The 15928-nt window shown below is 42.5% G+C and overlaps 1 protein-coding gene across 1 annotated transcript in view; it reads right to left on the bottom strand.

Moving 5' to 3' along the window:
• Positions 1 to 13477: 13477 nt before the first annotated feature.
• The window catches only part of jhy (junctional cadherin complex regulator), a 62578-nt gene continuing 60127 nt past the window's right edge, over positions 13478 to 15928 (bottom strand). The window contains exons 7-8 of the mRNA XM_086131880.1: positions 13975 to 14103; positions 13478 to 13684 (exon numbers count right to left, since the gene is read on the bottom strand). Of these exons, the coding sequence (XP_085988006.1) occupies positions 13478 to 13684; positions 13975 to 14103 (336 nt within the window). The remainder of the gene's footprint in view (positions 13685 to 13974; positions 14104 to 15928) is intronic.

Here is a 15928-nt window from a genome sequence, read left to right as displayed (position 1 = left end):
TTTTGTTCATAACGGCGGCTTAATTACACACCGGCGAATAGCTCTTTTTCGTAAGTTTATTTGATTCAGATTTGTATGCATTTTTTAAAATGTTTTTTTTTTGTCATTGCTAAATTTGTGCTATTTACTGGCATTTAAATGACTGTGCTTTGGTTTCCTTGCAAATTCATTATGCATGTTGAATCAGAAATCCATTTTGTGTTCCGTTAATTGGAGCCTATTTGTTTACTTTGAAGAGGAAGTCGTTTTTTTTCTCGGCCAGTTATTTAAATCATTCGTATAAACCAGCTGTTATTTACCATATCGGGCACAATTATTTTATTCCGTGGGTCATCTAATACGCTCATCTCTAAGGTCGACCAGTTCCAACTGCAAATAAGTTTTTTTGGGGCCCAAGATACAGATGTTATTCCAATCACGTAAACAAACATCTTGAGCCCCGTTTTCAAGTATGCGCGCCCTGCTCTGTTCAGTCTGCTGTGTGTTGTGCTTTAAAGCAAGTGGCAAATACATTCAAAGCACGCATCGGAAAAGGAAAACGGCCAATGTTAAGGACGCAGGCGGCCTGTCTATTTTCACAGGTGAGCTCCGAAGGAACTGGGAATCTGTCACGAGTGTTTGATCGGTGTGTTGTGATAATAAATAAAATGTATTATTATTATTATTATTATAAGCGAAGTGCTCAACCTCGAATTTCTGACCGGCCAAATAAAATTATGACGACTCTTCATTTGATTTGGGGTTTTCGTCTTTTATATAAAATGTTGGTTTGTTTGTTTGTTTTTTGGTCCAGGTTCGTCTCTCAGTTAAAAATAAAAGACGATTATCGATAGACTCGAAATTATATCAAAACAAAATGTAATTGAAAACGGACACGTAGTTAAAAATGTAACAAGAACTAATTTCCTAAGGCATCAATAAAGTATTTACCACGTCTACCAAAGTAAAACGGTCCATCCCTTACACCTCTACCTACTTCCAATCTCGAAGTTATAAAACAAGAGACCTTGTTAATAGTATGCCAGGTGTGTTTTTATGAATCAATACACACATTCACAATATACTCAGGCTCTTTCGTAGTGCAGCATCTCATTCAGTATTTTACTTCACATTGATATATTGACAGAAAAAAAACTGCGGATGTGATCCAATATTTCATCTGATGTAATAAAGTAGAAATTAGTGCAGGAGTAACATGTAATGATCAATCCATTTTATGACATAATTGAATAATTTCAGGAACCCTAATGAGATGCAGCTTCACTCAATTGATATTTGTAAATAACACACTTGTGTCTTTTGTATTGGATTTGTAGTCCTGCCTTTTGTGTCCTTTGGATTGAATTTGTAGTCCTGCCTTTTGAAAAACAACCCATGCCATGCCCTAATGTGTTTCAGATTATCAGACAGCAGGGGGAAATACAAGAATAGGCCGTGCAGAAGGTGATCAATTAAAAGATTAAGTGTTTTGCAACACATGGCTGCATCTGCATTTGGGCCTAATAGCAGAGCCATCAGCTCATTTTCTCCAAGCCTGCCGCCTACTAAAGCGTCTTTCTCTTACATCAAAGCATCTCAGTCTGCATCATCTTCCCAATGGGCAGAAAGGGATGCTAATTTGAAGCCCTTCATGTATAGCAGTGAAAGACTCCTTCAATTAACTGGCTTTCAATGGGGGGGGGGGGGCGAGGAGGTGGAACTGAAAAAGATGCAGCGACTGAGTCTGGATAGGCAACATTTCTCATTAAATTAAAAGGGGCTGTGCCATTTGTTTGCTATCAGGCATCTGAGGATTTAATACTAAAAACACCGAGCTTCAAAGAGTCCATGATGGGTTAAATAGAGACAGTAATCTAATTAAAATGTTTTAGAGGTAAATAGCGCTTTGAAAATAATGTGAGAGCACAATTAGTAAAATGAGCTGTGTTCAAGTGTTTCCCATGAAGGGAGGGCGGTTCTTTGGGACACTCCTTTATGGAGTAGGAATGGCACCTCAAAGTGGAAGACACCATAAAACAGGAGTGGCCTAGGTCTATTTGCAAACTATAGAACCTTGTTATAGATACATGTTGGCTTTTAAAATATATATTTAACCACTGGACAGGGCCTTGGTTTAGATGTCGCCTGTTTTCACGAGAAAAGAAGAAGAAGAATATAAAAGTAGATCGTCGACTGGTTAGCACATCTGCTGAACAATTGGTTAGATTCTGCGCTCTGGCGTTCCTGTGTGGAGTTTGCATGTTCTCCCGGTGCCTGTGTGGGGTTTTTCTTGGTACATTCCAAAAACATGCTTAATATGTGAATTGAACACAAAATTGTCCTTAGGTGTGATTGTGAATGGTTGTTTGTCTTTGTGTGCCCTACAATTGACTGGCAACCTGTTCAGGGTGTAGCCCACCAGGTGCCCGAAGACAGCTGGGATAGGCTCCAGCAAACCCACGACCCTCATGAGGATAAAACGGTTCAGATAATGTATAGATTATCGTATATATATATATAGTATTATACAGAATTTGAATTGGTTTGATTTTTTAATGTGAAATGTGTAAAACCAAACAAACAAACAAACAAGCAAACAAAGTTCTCGTGAAATCCCGTATAGTGAAACTCCTCTAAAACGAAACCTACACGGGCGAAAATACCCCCTAATGTGAAAAAATCTTCATACATTAACACCATTCCCATTCTCCTGCCCACCATACAATGAAAAAACCCCAGTTGCGTTATACGAAATCATTTTCTCTGCTCTAGCCTCACGAACAGATTCACTACAACGTAGTCTAATCCAACAGCGACCTCTACTGCTTCCTTTGGAAACGGCAACAGCAACCACCACACAGGTTTACAGTAAATATTCCTATCTACAGAGTTCTTTCAAAAGGAAATTCCTTCACCTGGACTAAAAACCTAGGCATTTGTAAATTTCCCCAGTATGGGACAAATAAATGATATCTTTAATCTTTAATTAAAAATTAGACTTTGATGCTACATTAACGATCAATTCATAACACCGGAATTTCCACTACCCGGAACCCGGAAGCCATACAGAAGCATGCAGTGGCGCAAACCCAAGCAGTCCCGCTCGATACCACGGAATAACTCTGTCCGTGCCGCTATTTACTCTCATTGGATACGAAACGGCGACATGTGACTGCAATAGCATGAGTTTTACTGGAAGAGTGAACGATTTTTATTTCTTTCACAGAGTTTTCTGAGCGCAACATACTCATAGCTGCTCTCCCATTGGCTTACCGAGCATCATCCTGACCTCCGATTGGCCAAGAGAGACCTCACTATCTGTGTGCAGATACTGCACCGAGATCCGTGGAAGATAGAGTGGAATGCATCCGATTAGCTGCTCAGAGTAAATTGCTTGTGGCTCGACGGATAGTCAAATAAACGAACGTTTCCTGGAATGCTTTACTTGTTATCATGCTAAAAACTTTACGCTAACTGGAGCGCTCATCAGAGAGAAGGCGAGGTCCATCGCGCTAACTACGGCCATCGAGGACTGCGAAGCGTCCCGTGGCTGGCTTTAAAAGTTCATTGCATGACATCAGCTGAGCAACGCTGTCTTGGGTGGCGATTGAGGGGAGGTCGAGTTAAAGACAGTGAGATGGTGGAAAGAAAAGCCACTGGGTCCAGGGAGTATTTATTGTTTGATTCAGACGCAGCATGACCGTTGCATTGCTAAAATGGCTACAAAACGGACCTTTGGATGTCAAGCAGCTAAGACAAGAAGCGCTCTGATGCTGGAAGAGAGGGGAAAAGTGATCAAAATGAAAGACGGAGGAAGCAAAATAAAAGACAATCTAAGAAATTGATGTCAGTGAAAGTGAATGCTGATCGTAAATTTCGCAATTTCTTTCCCTTTTTTTCTTTCTACACTATATGAAGTGTCAAATAAGTGTATACTCATACTTATGCACTATTGGAATAAAAATAGAGTACACATACGATTGTGTGTGCGTGTACACATATGTTTGTGTGTGTGTGTGTGTTTGTGTGTGTGTATGTGTTTACATCTGAGATTAAATTTGCTACAGTGAAAACCCCCGTTGTGAAAAATTTCTTACTGCAAACATGATTTCGTTGTAGAGGAGTTTCACTGTACCCCCCCCCCCCCCCCCCCGCCCCCCAAAAAAACATAAAAAGTAGTAATATGTTACCCTGATTCATTGGTATCTATTACTATCATCTGGTCACATTCATGCAAGTGTCCCATAACATACTGTAGTCTCATCATACACAATAAAACATGATGGTTGAAAGTTGCGCCCCCCCCTCCCTCCTTTTTTTTCTTTTTTTGCTGTTTCAGCCAGTCTTGGTGGTTTAAAGTTACCCACTTTTTTACCGTTTTGGTCAAGCTCCTTTCACTTGCAACTCTCCTATTCCAAAAGTAATTTCATAAAAGTGAAGAGAACGCCAAGAGATCAGTTCAACATGATTAAAGTGTGTAACTAACATGTTTGATTATTTAAATAACAGGCTGAATAAACAGGGAAGATATCATGGTGAAACAAACTGTTTTGCATTTTATCATTGAGTGTTGCTGTTGCGGGGTTGTAACGAGCATGTCATGTGTAGTACTGTAACGTACAAGCTCATAAATGCACCACTTGCTCTCGAAGAGACATTACAAACTGGAGCGATTTTTGCTGGCTAAAACAGCACATTTGAGGAAGCCTGGTATCTTAAAACGGCAAATTTGAAAAGTAACTCAGGAGCTCTCGTCAGCAATGCTAGCTGCTAGTACGAACGCCGCTAAACCTTGGTGACAGGTACCGTACATAGTGTTGACGTAATGAAGTTGTAGATTTATTATTATTATTATTTTGCCCTTTAATCAGCTATTGAATGTTACTTCAGGATGCCATTGTGTCATTAAAGTTGGGAGCAGAGGAGCAGTCTGTTACGACAATGCCTTTAAATGGGGGCAGGTGTGTCCTCGCTCTCACTTATCAGGAGCTGGAATGTGATTGGTTAATCCCCAACACAGCCACGTGACCAGTTACTGGACACAAACCCCAATTCCGAGGAGACATTGAACTCATCTCATCCTCTTAATAGCAGCGTTCCTAGCTCCTTAAAACACCGAACACAACAACGAAGGGATTTTCATGTTGCCATATTAAGGAGCGTCTCAATTGTCTTTAGCATGCATCGAGGTGTAAGCATCAACCATCAAGAAGCTTCCACCGGTTTGGGGCGTTTGGTGTATTCTATTTGCGGAAGTCCTGTTGCTCCTTGATGATGACATGAAAATGGGTCAACAATGGCGAACTTCAAATAGTTACAATCCATGTTTGTGTCATTTCTTAATTATTTTAGTTTGAATAGACAGATTTTACCAAATGTCTCTTCTATTTGGGGCAGTACTTGATAGCAAAAAGATTGGGTCATGTACTTGTTTCAAAGGTATATTTTCATAGTGTTTTGTAGTCAACGTAATGCGTAACCAACATATCTACATTTTGTACATATTTACAAGTCATTTGAAATATACACATTGGGATGGAAATGTGCTTGGGAGAGACCAATCATTGCTCATCTTTGCATCTGCAAAGTTGTGTAGCGTAACAGTATTGATATTTGGCTTTAATCCTACTTGAAGCATCAAGCATAAAGTGGACATTTGTAGCCACGGTAACAATTCTGACGTGCATTTGTGGCACGTGACAATGACGTGACGTCATCTCTAGCAGACGTCTCCTCAAATGACGACACTGAGGCGTGATCGTACCTCACAACATTTCTACATCCTCCCGCCTTGCTACTTTGTCAAGGACAAGGTCATCTTTATTGTCAAATATGCTCTATGTACAACATAGAGCACAGATGAAATTTCTGTCCTCCCTCCTTGATTGGAATTTATGGTGGAAGGTGCTAGCGTGTAAACCAGGGGTGCCCAAACTTTTTGGACTGAAGATCGACTTTTCGATCAACCAAACTCTCGCGATCGACTCATTCCCGCACACGCACATACACACACGCCATGATGAGCAACAGCCTGACACAGAGGCATGCAACGAACTTTTGCAGTGTGTTAACTATCGTAGCTCACACGTACCGTTTTAAAGTGCTTCCCTCGGCATTCTAGATTCTTATTCTTCGCCCGTGCCCTCGGTGAATTGTACACGAAACAAACTCTGAATGAGAATAATGATAACAATAAAAGATATTGCGCAACAGCTCTGATCACAAGCTGCAATTGCAGACTGCTGAGCGCTAACAACTTCCGGTGAAGCAGGTCACGCGACACCGTCGGTTAAAGATTTACCTGCTTTATTTTATTTTTTAAATACTTTTTGTGAAAATGAGACTGGTAGGATGATTAGGATGCAGTGTACATTAACACAAAAAATATATATTATGAACATGCACAAATACACACAAATGGTTGTTTTTTTTCCCTTCGACACCCCTCGCGATCGACTTGGGACCAGTCCGCGATGTACTGATCGATCGCGATCGACGTAATGGGCACCCCTGGTGTAAAGAGAGAAGCAAGGATCTAGGACGCTGCAATTAGAGGAATGAAAGGAGCCCAATGACGCAATGTCTTCTCAAGCAGATGTCTTCGTGAAACGATGACATCGAGCAGCGATCCTCTCATTACCACGAAACATTGCGATGACCTCCCGTCTCGCTCCTTTGTCAATCTCCTATCTCCTTGATGGAAATTCTGGTGGGAGGTGCTAGCATGTAAACAAAAGAGTGAGGACCGATGAAGAGATGGGCCCATTGTCTGAAATAAAAATAGAATATTATGTTTTTCCATTTAATCTTTATTTGACCAGGAAATATCCCATTGAGACTCAAAAGCTCTTTATCAAGGGAGTCCTGGCCATCAAACATCAAAATAAACAAATGTGGTTACATACAGAACACATAATTTTACAAACACCATCCATCCATTATCTAATCCGCTTATCCTCGCAAGGTTTGTGGGCATGTTGTAGCCTATCCCACTTGTCTTCGGGCAGCAGGGGTACCCTCTGAACTGGTTGCCAGTCAATTGCAGATTTTACAACCAGATTTTTGAAAAAAAATCATATTTTGGAGTCTGTCTCAAAAAGTCTCAGCATAGATTTAAGTGTTCCAGCCTTTTTGTAGCATATTGGATGCATAAAGAGCTGAGTAATCAAAAGGCCTTTTACGTAACCGTACAGGCATAAGGGACTGAAAGCATCTTGCGAATGAAGAGAATTGGGTTCAGCATTTTTCAGAGAATGCATTGATTTTCAAATTTTCTTCAAGCTATCTTCAGTTGAATGAACTACCAAGACACGAAACTTGATTTTTGTGCTGATGAAAATTTATTTCATGCCTGCAAGACATTCCAAAAAGGCTGGAAGAGGGACAAAAAAAGACTGGGAACATTGAAGAATACTTGTAAAAAAACACCACTTTGGAATTCCATCGCTGAACAGCAAAGTTCAGCAAAACCGCAAAGTTGTACCATCGACTTACTCCCCAGAGCCCCCCCCCCCACCTTCTAGTAGACTTTACAACCTGTCACGTACCGAGAGAGAGGCAGTGGAGAAGTATAATACATAATATGAATAATAATACATTTTATTTATAAGCGCCTTTCAAGACACGCAAGGACACTTTACAATCAGGAACAAAAACAATAAAACACAGAACGGGTTGAGCAGCGGCAGCCAGACGCGCCAGCGTTCACTCAACCCGGAAGTCAGAAAGAAACCACAAAGGAGGGAGGTGGGGGAGAAAAAAAACCACGCTCGAACTATCCTCATCTGAGGACTCCAGCACGAAACAAGCGTATGACAGTTACAACAAGTCACAAGACATGAACAATGAAGGCGGTGACACAAGGGAGTGTATGCGCATGTGATCGTCTGGTTGTGTGTGCGTGACAGGCCTTGCTGCTACGTCAAGGTCATCTCATGGAGATGGTCCTGGCTTATCAGACTATGGCCGAGAAGGAGGGGGTGATGGTAGGGCACTAGCTCCATGCGTACTTTTCATCCAGGGGAAGGTCGAGATAGCAGATTTTGTTTTTGGTAGCAGGTAGCCCAAGAATTCCAGACAGCCTTGAGTCCGTGGCCTGTGTCTCTTTAATGGCGTCGATCAGCCAAATCCGTGATTTCAATTTCTGAGCACGGATTCCAACTTCTCCGAGTTGTTGTCCATCTTGCAATGACGCTCCAAAACCGCATCATTTTGCGGTTGAGCTCAGTCACCGCTTGAGTCTGAGTGTTGGACATCCACACTTTGCCATCCTTAGCCCGGCAGCCTCTTCCAATAGAGACGCTCCCGTTGGTTGAATTTTTCGAGAGATTAGGAAACTGCTCGCGCCAAACAGCAGCATACCTGTTATCAGAGGGCCGATAATGTAGATGTCTTCCACATTGACAGGCACACCATTCTCCACCTCCTCCAGGGATCTAGGGTGTACCCAGCAGCAAAGGTCTCAGAGGGGCAAGTAGGCTTCCCACTGCTTGCTCTTCTCGTCGAGAAAATTTTGTCGATGGCATCGAGAGACCAGCCAACCAATTCCATGTTTGTTTTTAGGATGAAAATACGACAGGAGACTAGGAAAGTTAGACAAAAGACAGCACATGGACTGAGTGGTGAGCAGGGAAGGGGGAGTGGGGGGGACAGGAGCAGAAAGCAAAAGCGTCCGCCTTCGTCGAGAGCCAAGCAAGAATGACTCTTTGGCTGACGGTATTATCTGTCGGTCTTCCTCTCCTCTTGGGTCTGGATTTTTCTTTGTGAACAAAAAAGACCAGACCCGACGACCATGCCTCAACAATCGAGGACTTAATTACATCACTATCAAGAATAAGGATCAACTCTCACTCATCAACCCCTCATTTGAGCCCCTCAACCAAGCCATCATTTCCACAAAACTAGATCTTCGCAATGTTTATCATTTGGTGCATATCCAGGTGGGGCCCTTGGCCACTTTGAACACACTCTTCGTCAGAGCAGAAAAATGCGAGTTTGGTGTTTCCTAAGGCATTTTAATCTCTCTCTATCCTACCATCCAGACTCCTATAATTGTAAACCTGATGCTCTCTCTCATATGCATGATCCATCTTCAGAGAGGCAAGAACCCCAAACCATTTTCTCCTCTTCATGCTTCATCGGGGTGGCAATGCGGGATATTGAACAGGGAGTTCTGGAGAGACAACGACAGCAACTAGATCGTGGCTTGGGCCCTAAGGATCGATTCTTCGTCCCACGTTCCGCCCGCTCTCAAGTCCTGCAATAAGGACACTCCTCCAAGTTGGCTTGTCATCCTGGAGTGAATCGAAGTCTCCAGATCTTGCGACGTTTCTGGTGGCCCCGGATGGTCCAAGATGTCAGAGAGTTTGTCGCCGCCTGCCTCATGTGTGCTGGAGCGAAATCCTCTCACCATTAACATTTTAATATTGGGGGAGTTGTGGCATAGTGCAAAAAAGGCCACTGTGAAGTGTGATGTAGTTCTAATCCAGATATCAGATGCCAAGGGTTGAAATATTTTTTCCACTGACACCTTGAACATTTTCAGACATAAAAATACATGAATTTCTCTTGAGCACATTTTAAAACTGCACATTATAAGCACCCTGTCGGAACAGTATAAATCAAGTTTATTTGGATGGCCCTTGATCACAGAAGAGTGTCAAACACTTCCACAAACCCACATTTAACAAATATTAGCAAAATTCATAACACCAAATATTTATTGCATGCAAAAAGGAATTACAAAATAAAACATTTGTCAATAAAAGTGAATGTCTGAATGCCTAGAGCTGCGGTCAGACCAAACACGACAAGTTAAGTGTTCCCCGTGGCGTGATTACTTATGAAATCAATGCAGTTTATGGGGATACTCGAGAATCCGTACCAGGCGATGCAGATGATGCATTTGATGAGACGTGAATGGGGGTTCACACCCACAAATTCACTTGCAATTGAAAAACATAAGATCAAAGATGCATTGTTTTGGCATATGTGAAACAAGACCACTGGAGTGTTCTTGTTTGTCAATGACATTTCATCTTTAATCCAAGAGCCTGCTTCAGTTATATATATATATATATATATATATAAAGAAACTCACAGCACTCCATGAGCGCCTAGCAGCACAAATGAACCAGCTGCTGAGGGATGGGACTCACCCAGGATGGCTAACCGAAGGGCGAACGATCCTGATCATGAAGGATCCCTCAAAGGGTGGAGTCCCATCCAACTATCGGCCAATAACCTGTCTCTCCACAACATGGAAGCTCATGTCAGGCATCATTGCGGCTAAGATAAGTGGACACATGGATCAATACATGAGCGAAGCACAGAAGGGCATTGGTAGAGATACCAGAGGAGCCAAACATCAGCTCCTGGTTGACAGAACAGTCGCACAAGACTGCAGGTCCCGACCTACCAACCTGTGCACAGCCTGGATTGATTACAAGAAAGCCTATGACTCGATGCCACTTACCCAAATGTCCATCAAATGTGGCATATACCAAGGTGATGCACTCTCCCCACTGCTGTTCTGCATAGGACTGAACCCCCTAAGCCAAGTAATCACCAAGACAGGCTATGGATATCGCCTCAGAAATGGAGCTACAATCAGTCACCTCCTCTACATGGATGACATAAAGCTGTATGCTAAGAGCGAAAGGGACATAGACTCCCTGATCCACACAACCAGGATCTCCAGCAGCGACATCGGGATGTCATTCGGGTTTGAGAAATGTAGCCGGATGGTGACTAAGAGAGGAAAGGTAGTCCGCACTGAAGGGGTCTCACTCCCTGAAGGAACAATTGCAGACATTGAGGACAGCTACAAGTACCTCGGTATACCACAAGCCAATGGCAACCTCGAACTGGCAACAAGGAAAGCGGCTACGGCCAAATACCTCCAGCGAGTGAGGCAAGTCCTAAGAAGCCAGCTCAATGGCAAGAATAAGACCCGGGCAATAAACAGCTATGCCCTGCCAGTGATCAGATACCCTGCAGGAAAAATAAGGTGGCCAAAGGAAGAGATTCAGACCACGGACGTTAAGACCCGAAAGCTCCTAACCATGCATGGAGGGTTCCATCCCAAATCCAGCACCCTGAGACTGTACGCAAGCCGAAAGGAAGGAGGTCGGGGACTAGTGAGTGTGAGAGCCACTGTCCAGGATGAAACATCCAAGCTCCATGAATACATCAAGGAGAAGGCTCCAATGGATGACGTACTCAGAGAATGTCTCAGACAATGGGGAACAGAGGATGAGGCGCTGGAAGAGGGACCATCATGGGAGGACAAGCCCCTACACGGGATGTACCACCGGACCATAACTGAAGTGGCCGATCTCAAGAAGTCCTATCAGTGGCTAGAGAGGGCTGGCCTGAAGGACAGCACAGAGCAACTCATCCTGGCTGCTCAGGAGCAGGCCCTGAGCACCAGAGCCATTGAGGCCCAGATATACCACACCAGACAAGACCCAAGGTGTAGGTTGTGCAAAGAGGCACCTGAGACGATCCAACACATAACTGCAGGGTGTAAGATGCTGGCAGGGAAAGCCTACATGGAACGCCATAACCAGGTGGCTGGCATAGTCTACCGAAACATCTGTGCGGAGTATGGACTGGAAACCCCAAGGTCAAAATGGGAAACACCTCCGAAGGTGGTGGAGAATGACAGAGCGAAGATCCTGTGGGACTTCCAGATCCAGACTGACAAGATGGTAATGGCGAACCAACCAGATATCGTGATCATAGATAAAGGGCAGAGGAAAGCCGTTGTAGTGGATGTAGCGGTCCCAAGTGATGGAAACATCAGAAAGAAGGAACATGAGAAACTCGAGAAATACCAAGGGCTCAGAGAGGAACTGGAGAGAGCCTGGAAGGTAAAGGTGACAGTCGTGCCTGTGGTGGTCGGAGCACTCGGGGCAGTGACCCCCAAACTAGATGAGTGGTTGCAACAGATCCCGGGAACAACATCGGACATCTCAGTTCAGAAATGTGCAGTGCTGGGAACAGCAAGGATACTGCGCAGAACCCTCAAGCTTCCTGGCCTCTGGTAGAGGACCCGAGCTGAATGAGGGACGGACACCACCCGAGGGGGGGTGAGACGAGGAATTTTTAAATTAAAAAAAAATTTTTTTTTGGGGGGGCCCATTTGTAAGGTGGCCCTGAAGTGCATGACGCAATAGCAAACAACTCAACCCTACTGCAAATTTAAAAAAAAATGACAGCAAATAGTTCAAAACAACAAAAATAAACACAAATGCAAATGAAAAGCCATCAAAACCCTAAATGCCATTCTTTCCATTATCCGATTCGCTTTATGATCACGAGGGTTGTGGGCCTGCTGGAGCCTATCCCAGCTGTGTTCGGGCAGTAGGCGGCAGACACCCTGAACTGGTTGCCAGTCAATCGCAAATCGTATGTTGACAAACAACTATTCACACTCGCAATTACACTTCGGGACAATTTAGAGCAGCAGTCCCCAACGTTTTTGCCCCACGGACCAGTTTCATGTCAGACAATATTTTCAGGGACCGGCCCTAGAAGATGTGACAAATAAATATAACAAAATGATATGATATGACCTGCATGAAAACGGTGGTATTTTCTAAACATAATAATAAACACGAATCATGACACAAGGAACGTCCTATCTGGCCACAACGCCCTCTGGTCGCTATGGTAAGGTTTAAACGTGCCTTCAAAATAAGATACACCACAAATACATCGTGCATGAAAAATACGACTCACCATGAGCGCATATTATGCAGAATGGGCTTGGTGTGTGGGAATCTCCTGTTGAGATAAATCTGTATTTTAAGTAGGACACTGTTTTATTAAATGTAGCATTGTTTTTCTTGAAAGTCAGAGGCTCCTCTTCTGTCTCCCGGCTAGGCCTTTTCCCCTTCCCAAAGACATTTGTTTTCACTCATTTTTGCTAGCTCCTGGGTTTCATTTTAGCGGTAACCTATCACGTGACCGAGAAGTGCGCCTTGAACCGCGTCAAGAGTAACATACTGTTGACGGATGTAACAGAGAATCCGGTAATTTTTCAAAATAGAACATTTTTCAGATTCCGAAATGAATAAAATGGAAATAATTTAAGTTATTTATTCTTTCTTTGCGGCCCGGTACCAAATGACCCACGGACCGGTACCGGTCTGCAGCCCGGGGGTTGGGGACCCCTGATTTAGAGTGTTCAAATCAACCTACCATCCATGTTTTTGGAATGTGGAAGGAAATCTGAGTTACCCGGAGAAAACCCATGCAGGCAGGGGGAGAACATGTAAACTCCACACAGGAAGGTCAGAGCCAGAATCGAACCCTGCACCTCTGCACTGAGGCGGACGTGCTAACATGTCAATCACCGTGCTGCCGCAAGAAACTCAACAAAAACAAACATTTTATGAAAGAAAAAAAGAAGAAATTAGCGACTCATCACAAATAATAGCTTAAAGAGATCATAAATGAAGCCAATCTTCAACAAGAAGACTCTTCGATTTCCTCAAATAACATGCACCTTTCTGGAGAGGGCCTCTTTTTCTTCTTTATGACGTTTCATAAGAAGGTCAACGGTGGCCTCTTGGGAAATGTTCCAGCTCTCTTTACAAGGAGTGCGTCCAATAGAATCTCCCAACTGTTGTGTTTTACTTAATTTTGATTGAGGAGGCTGACTGAGAGGCTTGACTATGGTCTTAGCATACTCCAAAGCCTGAGACAGACCAAGACAGAGACAAAGAGTATACAAATGGAGATACAAATTGTAAAATGAAAATCATAGAAAATATACACCGGTAGTCTCGATATATATACAGTGTACATACTAATATTAGTAACACTACTAGCCTACAGTAGTGCCTAAATCTTGTTAGCACTACTATTTTGTTATCTAAGCTAATGTGCTTTCTTCATTTTTTTTCATCCAAAATTGTGTTTTTTATATAGTCACAATAGCAAAGAGGGACAGGTTAGACAAACAAGTACACAAAAATCCTGACACACCTTAATCCTGGGAACGTTCCTGTCTTTGCCTACTGGGTCCTTGGCCAACAGAAAGGGAATCTTAGTCATGTTTTTGTTCCTCTCGCGTACCGCATTTGAATACAGCCTCAGTTGGACCATCTTCTCAGCCTGGCAATGGTCAAAGAATGGGAACAAATATACAAAAAACAAAAAAGAAAAAAAGAAAGACAGATTCACATGCAGATTATGAAGAGAAGCCTCTCCACACAACCAAAAAAAAAACCCAAAACCCAGCAGGCTATTCACTGGGTCTATAAACAATTATATATATCATTCACTAATAGGCTTGGCCCTGGAGATACGCAGGCCCCAATTTGGAGTAAATTAACCAAACATGCTCACTTTTTACAACAGGGGATTAAGAAAAGATATACTGAAGCCAAAGAGCACTTCTAATAGGTACTCTCATTTACTTTGTAAGTGTTATGTTATCTTTGGTTAGCAAGTGAGCCTTTAAATGATGAACTGATGAGCCAGTGCATATAAAAACATTCATTGTACAAACCCGAATTCCAACGAAGTTGGGATGTTGTGTAACATACGTCGTCAGGCAAAATGATCTAACACATTTGGAGGTTAAATAAAAGGCAAATAAAGTAAAGAAACAAAAAATAGTTTTATTTTCAAAAAGTACATGTAATGCCATTTTATTTTTTCATATAATGCCATTTTGCTTTGTTTTTTATAATGCCATTGTTTTTCGTTTCTTTTTCAGTTGCTGCCATGACTTGGGACTGGTGAGCATTGGGCTTTTATTGTGGAAACATTTATCAAAACAAATGAATCTGTAACTGCAACACAGCGAGCGTTCCGTTTGCACTTCAATCTTGGTAGACATGATCCCGTACCAGCTCGAAACACGATCTTATGGGTTACCAACTTCAGAGCGACTGGATCTACATAGAAACGAAAATCAACCAACCGACCTCGCACCGCCAGAACTTCATTTAATTTTTAAAACAGAATGAAACAGAATTACATTATATGTACTTTTCGAAAATAAAAACACATTTTGTTTCTTTACTTTATTTGACTTTTATTTAACCTACAAATGTTTCAGATCATTTTGCCTGACTCTGCCTAACAAATAAAAGAATACAAGAATTTGCAAATCCTTTTCAACCCATAATCAATTAAATAAACTACAAATATATTTAATGTTCAAACTGATGAATATTATTGTTTGGGTTTTTTTTTCAAATATATATACATTCATTTTGAATTTTATGCCTGCAACATGTTCAAAGGTGTTTGTACATGGGTTTACCACTCTGTTATATCACCTTTGCTTTTAACAATGGTCAATAATTATTTCGGAACTGAGGATAAATTGTTGAAGGTTTGTTTTTTGGAATTCTTTCCTGTTTTTGATTGACATACAATTTCGGTTGCTCAACAGTCCAGAGTCTTGGTTGTCTTATTTTATGCCTCATAACGCACTACACTTGTTTAATGAGTGACAGGTCTGGACTGTTGATTGGCCAGTCTCCTCAAAGTCTTTTACTACAAAGCTATACTGGTGTAACACATACAGAAAGTGGCTTGACATTGTCTTGCTGAAAAACGTAGCAAGTTCCCTGAAATAGATGTTGCTTGGATGGCAGCACATGTTGCTCCAAAACCTGTATACCAGGGATGTCCGGGAGAGCTGGAAAGTCCAAAGTCGGTCCTCAGGGGCCGCCATCCTGCCTGTTTTCCAGCTCTCTCGGGTGCAACACACCTGATTCAAATAATCAGGGTCGTTCTTGTCATGTTCCTGTTCTTGGCTTCACCAGCAGGTGGCAGGCTGAGCGTTGTTGCTGGTTGCACACCTGCTGCCAATCCTGTAATTAGGGAACCTGTATTTAAGGACCAACAAACTTTCTGCTGGTAGTCAGAGGATTGTTTCCCTTGCTGCTGCTCTTGCTCATGTGACCTTTTTTTCTTGATTTCT

Source organism: Hippocampus guttulatus, chromosome 15 (genome assembly GCF_054856545.1).
Source record: "Hippocampus guttulatus isolate MCC_2025c chromosome 15, RoL_Hgut_1.0, whole genome shotgun sequence".
In the NCBI taxonomy this organism is placed as follows: Eukaryota; Metazoa; Chordata; class Actinopteri; order Syngnathiformes; family Syngnathidae; genus Hippocampus; species Hippocampus guttulatus.
Note: the sequence above shows the minus strand (reverse complement) of the source record. Positions and strands in the feature narration are given on the sequence as shown.